The 7041-nt window shown below is 35.8% G+C and overlaps 2 protein-coding genes across 4 annotated transcripts in view; one reads left to right on the top strand and one right to left on the bottom strand.

The window, feature by feature from the left end:
• Positions 1-352: 352 nt before the first annotated feature.
• On the top strand, positions 353-2037 carry LOC307164928 (2-oxoglutarate receptor 1; the record flags this gene model as incomplete). Of its 2 annotated transcripts, none has more annotated exons than XM_079882147.1 (2): positions 353-415; positions 1042-2037. In XM_079882147.1, exons 1-2 carry the CDS (start codon positions 413-415, stop codon positions 2035-2037), a joined length of 999 nt encoding a protein of 332 aa, XP_079738273.1. In that variant the 5' UTR covers positions 353-412. The 2 variants fall into 2 exon arrangements, with proteins under 2 accessions (XP_079738273.1, XP_079738272.1); XM_079882146.1 differs by having other exon boundaries at positions 1036-2037.
• A 2020-nt stretch (positions 2038-4057) lies between these two features.
• Positions 4058-7041, bottom strand: part of hs6st3b (heparan sulfate 6-O-sulfotransferase 3b) — a 65913-nt gene continuing 62929 nt past the window's right edge. For both annotated transcript variants that reach the window (XR_013822279.1, XM_079881267.1), the window contains exon 3: positions 4058-6023. Coding sequence is in view for 1 of the 2 variants with exons in the window: in XM_079881267.1 (XP_079737393.1) it covers positions 5949-6023 (75 nt within the window). In the remaining variant the exon portion in view is untranslated. The remainder of the gene's footprint in view (positions 6024-7041) is intronic.

Raw genomic sequence — 7041 nt, 5'->3', positions numbered from 1 at the left:
AAACAAGGACTGCACATATTTGTTCACTGGACAAGACATGCAGGTGTATGTCTGTAAGAAATGTTGAGAACTGCAGTTTTGTGAAATGATTAATCACAGACCTTCCACTGCCAGTATATTTGTATGTGGGCTATAAAGACTTTTTCTAATAAAATGTTTCAGGGAATGTGTCTGTATCAGGAAATTATTACAGGAAATGTTAAATAGTAACTCAAGGGATAATGCCCACTGCTGTGGACAAGCTGACTCATTTCACGCGCATGTGTTTCTTGGAAGTGAAGCCAGACAATACAAAAACACAGATGACACTTTATAGACAACCACAAATCACTGAAACTCTGCTGATGACTGTGTGTATTCATGATACTGCATTAAAGATTGAACAACTTGAGGAGAAAGCGAGCATTTCATCATGGTGAGTGAATGCAACATGCCTTATGTTGAAAACATTCAAAATGTATAGGTTAACGGTTTAGACTTACAAAAAAGTACCAGGAAATTACTTTTTTTTTTTTTTTTTTTATGGTACAGTATACAATAATATCATGGTATAAGTTATAAGTTAAGTATCATAGTTTTTGGACAGCTCATCGGCTCGTCTTTCTGTTCGCTGCAAATTTGATTAGGCCTATATGCTAATATTCGGAGAATAGCCTAGTGATTTTGTCCACGACCGAATCTGTATTTAGAACGAATATTTACAAAATTGTTCTGATTCACTTGTAATGATGTTTTTCATTTAGTGTTAAACTTTTTTAAAGTGACTGTTTTCGTGAAAAATAGGCTATTGCAAATTTTGAAAATGTAACTATATATCTCGTTCATTAAGAAACATGTTGTTCAGTTCGTCACGTGAATCGGTTGTGTAAATGATTCACTGAGTAATTTTTAACAAGCAAAAGCCATTCAACTTCGTCGAGTAAGTGAATGAATCTGAACAAATCTTTTTGGTGAATGGATTCAAAAGATTATATCTATACATTTAATACAAGATAATAGAAAAACAGTCACCTCTGTGTATTTGTTTTTGAAAAGCAACAGAAAGCAATGGCAGGCCTGGAACAGAATTCAACTGACTGTCCTCCCATTGATGACTACATAAAGAGTTATTATCTGCCAGTGATGTATAGCATCATTTCTGTATTTGGATTTGTGGGAAACTTCCTGGCAGTCATCATTTACCTGGCAAAGCTCCGACCCTGGAAGAGCAGCAGCATTATAATGGTGAACCTGGCAGTAGCTGATCTGCTGTATGCTTTGAGTTTACCTATGCTGGTCCAATTTTACATTACCGGAAACTGGATCTTAGGGGAGTTCATGTGTCGTTTCATTCGCTTCTGCTTCTACTATAACCTCTACGGAAGCATCCTCTTCCTCACCTGCCTCAGCATCTTCCGTTACGTCGCAGTTGTGCATCCATTGAAGGCTGCTGAGATCCGGAGGAAAAGATGGGGCATCTTGGCTTGTCTGGCTGTCTGGGCCGTTTCGCTGGTAGAGATCGGCCCAATGTTGGAGATGATTACTTTACGGCAAAAAAACAACATGACGCAATGCGTTGACTTCGCCAGTAATGATCCATTGGTGGTATGGTGGTACGGTTGGATACTTACGATGCTTGGATATGTGTTGCCATTGCTGGTGGTGTGCTGGAGCTACATTCACATTGCAGGTGCTCTGGGAAGCAGCATATCCAGAAACAGGCCGAGTCGTTCCCGAGTTCGCATGCTTACCATTCTGATTCTGGTGGTGTTTGTGGTGTGCTTCTTGCCATATCATATCATGCGTGTACTGAGGGTGGATAGCCTGCGCAACGCTGGTGTGTCGTGCATGCAGAGAAGAGGCATCCATGCAGCCTACATCTTGTCACGACCCCTGGCGGGCCTCAACACCTTCTTCAACCTAGCGCTTTATACACTGGCAGGAGACAGGTTTCAACAGGCTCTCTGGAGTTTTGTGCACAGGGAAGGTACGAGCAGCACCATATCTGTGATCCACACACCAAACAACATGTCAAAGACAGACCTCTTGAGGATCTGATACACTGTGTCCTACATATTGTGTGCTATACATTAGGTGTGTATGTGGACTGTATTTACACACACTATACGTTTCAAAAGTTTGGGGTCAGTAATTTCCCATTACGTCTTCACTGTCACATGTTCCTTCAGAAATCATTTTTCTTGCTTAAAAACTCAAAAAAATTTGCTCAAATTTTTTTTGGGTGCTTAAAAACATTTCTTATCATTATCAATGTTGAAAACAGTTGTACGGATTAATATTTTTGTTAAAAGTGTAATGCATTTTTTTTTTCAAAATTCTTTGAAAAAATACAAAGTTCAAAACACCAGTATTTATTTGAAATATATTTTGTAACATAAATGTTTGTTTCTGTCACTTTTGATCAATTCCATCCTTCCTAAAAAAATATTTTTTTATCTTATTGACCCCAAACTTTTGAACAGTAAGTGTATATATGTTTATTAGCATCTTAGTACATAGACTTGAACAACATTTTAAATAGTGGGTAATAGTGTTATAACTGTATTACAGCTGCTTTGTGTATCTTGTGATGTAAATATTAAGAAATGTTTAAATGAACATATACACTGTATATATTACTGTCAAACAATAAGGTAACATGTATGCAAAAACCTATTTATTAAAATTTACACTTTTGGATTTTTTGATTTTTGGTATGAGGTGCAAACTCATCAATATAAGGACACAAAATATGTGAACTATAATACGATAGATACACATAATATAGAAATTATTCTGGGTCATTTGGGTCAGATGCTTTCTATTCATTAAAAAGGTTTCTCCACTCGTCCATGAGCATTCATCCACTCTTGCTGGGAAATCTCCACTGACAAACACCCACATAAACAAAACATCCTTTGAATACCTGAATGACTAATAATCTTCACAGACAAGGAAACACAACAGTATTTATGGGCAGCTATTTGGCTCCCAGAAGTATGTCATGTTCAGTAGGCATGAGATTTGCAATAAGGAACTCTAAGCCTAACATTTCTTTCAGTTCAATCAAAACATTGCTCTCTGTTCTTCAGTTGTGTTGCTCCATTGTGATGTCTATAAGGACTGTCAGAACCAACTCTTAAATTAGCTAAAAATTTTTTTTTCATTTGTCCAATGCCAAATACAGTAGACACCATCAGAACACAGACAGAAGACATCATACTGTAAAAGAACAACTAGTGTGCAGATGTCTAGTACTACTTTCTTTCATAAATAAACATTGTGAATTCGGACATTCTACTTTTTTTCTTACTATTTTTACTATTACTATTTTTTCTTAATAGTAGGAAAGTAAACATATTCGGAAGCAGCCTATCACTTGTAACCCATGCAGAAAGGGCCACTGAACTAAACTTTTATAAAAGATTTGAGTCACAAAGATGAAGAAAATTTGTTCCACTGTTATCACAGTAAATCAAACTAACAAAACAAACCTCTGCACCAAACCTACACACTTACACAAATGCCAGGTGTCATTAAAACTGTCACTAAAAAGACACTTAAAAACCAGTGTTCTGAAAATATATTTCTGACAGTTAGCCTACCTACCTAACAATTAGATGACACCATTTCTGTCTAACATTTTGAAGGCACACACAGGATATGTCACTGCAGATCATGAGAAGAAAAATGGTTTTCAGGTGACCGGTGGATGAATATTGTCTAATAATATGACATCTTTTAATTCTGCCAAATTACATGAAATACGTCATTTCCTAGTGCAGGTGAAAAATCAGGACCTTTCTCTAGGCCCAACTCTTTCTTTTAAAGGTCCACTAATGTTTCTCAGTTGCCGATTTCATTTTAAAAATAGGCCTAAAATTTGTATTGGTCAAAAAAGTTTGCATATTTTAAGTTTATGCAGTGTTAAATTAGATAAACCCACATTTTATGAGTAATCAATGCAGAAATGCACTTTTAAAGGGTTCAAGCACAGTATTCTTCATTATAACATTAGTGGAGCTTCTCTGCCCTCTAGTGGTTGAATCACAAAGACAGAGAATATGGCACCTTTGAGATTTTACACACAGTTGCCCCAACATGTATTTAAATGCCACACTTTCTATAAAACACATTTACATTACAATAGATACAAAATATCAAACAAAATGGCACCAAATTATGCCAGACCTTAAGCAGAGCTAAAACTTCACTGAAAATCTTATTGTGCTTCAGCCCCGGGTCAATATAATTATGCATTTGAGAGAAATATGATATATTTATCTGAGCATCACTGTTAAATAAGGGGTCATAAGGGGTTATTTTTAATATCATATTGCACTTAAGTGAACAAAGCAATTAAAATACATTGCAACACTGATATTTCAGAACACACACACATACACACAAAAACTTGCATTGGTATACAAACCTCTTTTGGCCACACAATAAAGGCTAAGATAATAAAACAAAAAATACAAATAGCAGCACAGATTCAAGTTTTTAAAAAAAATATGGAACAGCACATACAAAGAAAACAAAACATTCCACTTTACAGTCTTTTTCTCTCTTTTTTGGTCTAAAATCATATATTTCTGGTAATGCATTCCAAAACTTTAAATTGTAAATGTAGCATTCCTATGTTCTCCATAACCACAATGAGCAATACAGACAGTTTATTTGCTTTTATGTATAGAAAAATAAAAAAAAATGTGAATGTGTTTACATCTTTTATTCATTTGCACACAGCATCTGTGGATATATTTTTTTAAAGGTGCTACAAAGTACAGACCAGAAAAGGTTTTTTTTTTTTTTTTCTTACTGCCAGTGGTTCAAGGATTTAAAGAGCATTTCATTCCATGTGACTTGGAAGTTCTGGCTTCAGAAATATTCTCCCAGACAGTAAAAGTTTTAATGAGGACTACAGAAATGTGTGAAACAGCACCAGGGACGAAACAAATACTGACCCATTGATTTAATCTTCCTGAAACTCTTTTGCAGCATAATGCAGTTCCATACTGGATTTATCTATTGTACAAACATTCCTAAAATCTTTATATTGTTCCATTCCATGAGCTGAAGTATTATAACCATCATAATTAGACAAGCAATTGAAGTATGAACAAATGGGTGCAATTTTGTGACTTTTTTTTTTTGTGATGTGATTTTTATTTCACCATTAGAGGGCCTACAAATGTGATGTGTTTTCACATTTCATCTGTTCATTCATTATTTGCATGGCCTCTCCTGTTATTAGCATTGTGTTTTTAAGTTATTTTCCCTTTTAACACACAATCTCAATCTCAAAAAGAGTTTTAAAACAATTAATTAATCTGAAAATCATTAAGCTGAAGTCCACTTCTTACAGTTATGGCTTAGGGAACAGGATGGGTTTATTTTGTGCACACTTTTATTTGCAATTATAAAACATGGAGAATACCACTCTCACTGTCTTTTTTTGTATAAAAAAACAGTTGTGCAACTCATTCTCAAATAAATCATGTGACAAGAAAGAAAACAATGAAGGAAAGAATTTAAAAAAAAATATCTTACAGTAGCAACTGCAACATTTCTCTGCTCCTATGTCACAGATGAGGCTCTTGTTGTGGTGGTGTCTGCTAACCCTGAATTGCACAACATATCATTGAGAAACTACCAAAGACTACAGATTCTCAGTACAGACTGTCTCCGTGCTGTAAGTTTGATTCTTAAAAAAAAAGAAACGAACAAAAAAGAGAGCTCAGAGAGTGTCTTCTGAGAATATCTACTGGCAACAGGCCTGGGCATTAAAAAACTTGTCTGCATTTTTTTCCCATTTACTATCTCTAGCTGTTTTTGAATGCTAGAACACAGCTTGAGTGTACACCCCTCACACTGTAGTGTTGTACCTATAATACTCTGTGGTGTAGGGTTTGTTCCTTCACAACAATGTTGCTTGGCGAATAAGCACAGATCCACCTTTTTCAGCTTTAGGATTGCACTCTATACATTGCAGTCTTGATTTCAAATTGCAAAAGAATCTGCCGAAATCTTGAGAAACCACACTGTAAAAAAAAATTCTCAGTCAGTATTTTTGTCATGTTTTACAATAAAAATATTTAGACTCTCAAAACAAGACAAAAATGCAAAAAGTGTTTTGCTTACTGTAATGAATAAATGTAATGTGAAAATGTTAGTTGCTAACAAGCTGCTGCATTTCATTGGCTCTGGGCTTGTACTCTGCACAATGACAATAAGTTGAACCTATAACCTACACTACCGTTGAAAAGTTTGGGGGAAGTACGATTTTGAATTAATTTTTTTAAAGAAACAGACGTTCTGCATTCGTCATCAGAGGACGCGCAGCCGCGCACCGGAAGAGGATTTCGCGGAGACCTAACGGTCACTCTGGGCCGAGGAGTCGTTTGGCCTGGTATCATCGGGCGCGCAACCACGAACGCAAATGAGGACAATTTCCTGGGATTCCTCGTAGTGCAGCTGAGTCACTTATGGTTACCATCTGAATTCAGGTATCCTTTGTGTATATTGTTTTCCCGCTCAGGAGAGTGAAGCGGACAGTTTTATTGTTTCAAAGGCCACCACGTACCCCAGCAACGTCTCAGGCATGCAACCATGCAACGGTGTGTGTGTGGACTAACTGTATGTGTGTGGGCCCACAGTGTTTTGTTATCATCTTTGTCATTCAGTGCACTTAAAACTGTGATTTTTGATCATTTTCATATGCAGTGAAAGTGTGACGGACACATTCATTTAGGCTATTTTGTCATAATAATATATTGCCTTTGGGTGTAATATTGTGTCCTTGTGATTTGAGATAATAGTTGACTGTGAATTACTCGCATATTGTTTTATTTGTTATATTAACTTTTATTTATTTTTATTTTATACAAATTAAATTTGGTTACATTTTGTCACTTTCAAAGACTTTTATTCTTTCAAGAGAGGTTATAGCAGTCCTTTTAAGCACAATTGAGTATAGATAAATATTATAATTTTCTACAAGAGAATTAATTCATTTAGTGACATCAGAGGGGCCTAACTTCAACATCTGTAGGCATAGTT

Source organism: Squalius cephalus (genome assembly GCF_949319135.1).
Source record: "Squalius cephalus genome assembly, chromosome: 9".
Classification (NCBI taxonomy): domain Eukaryota; kingdom Metazoa; phylum Chordata; class Actinopteri; order Cypriniformes; family Leuciscidae; genus Squalius; species Squalius cephalus.
The sequence above is the reverse complement of the archived record's forward strand: the minus strand, read 5'-3'. Positions and strand labels throughout refer to the sequence as shown.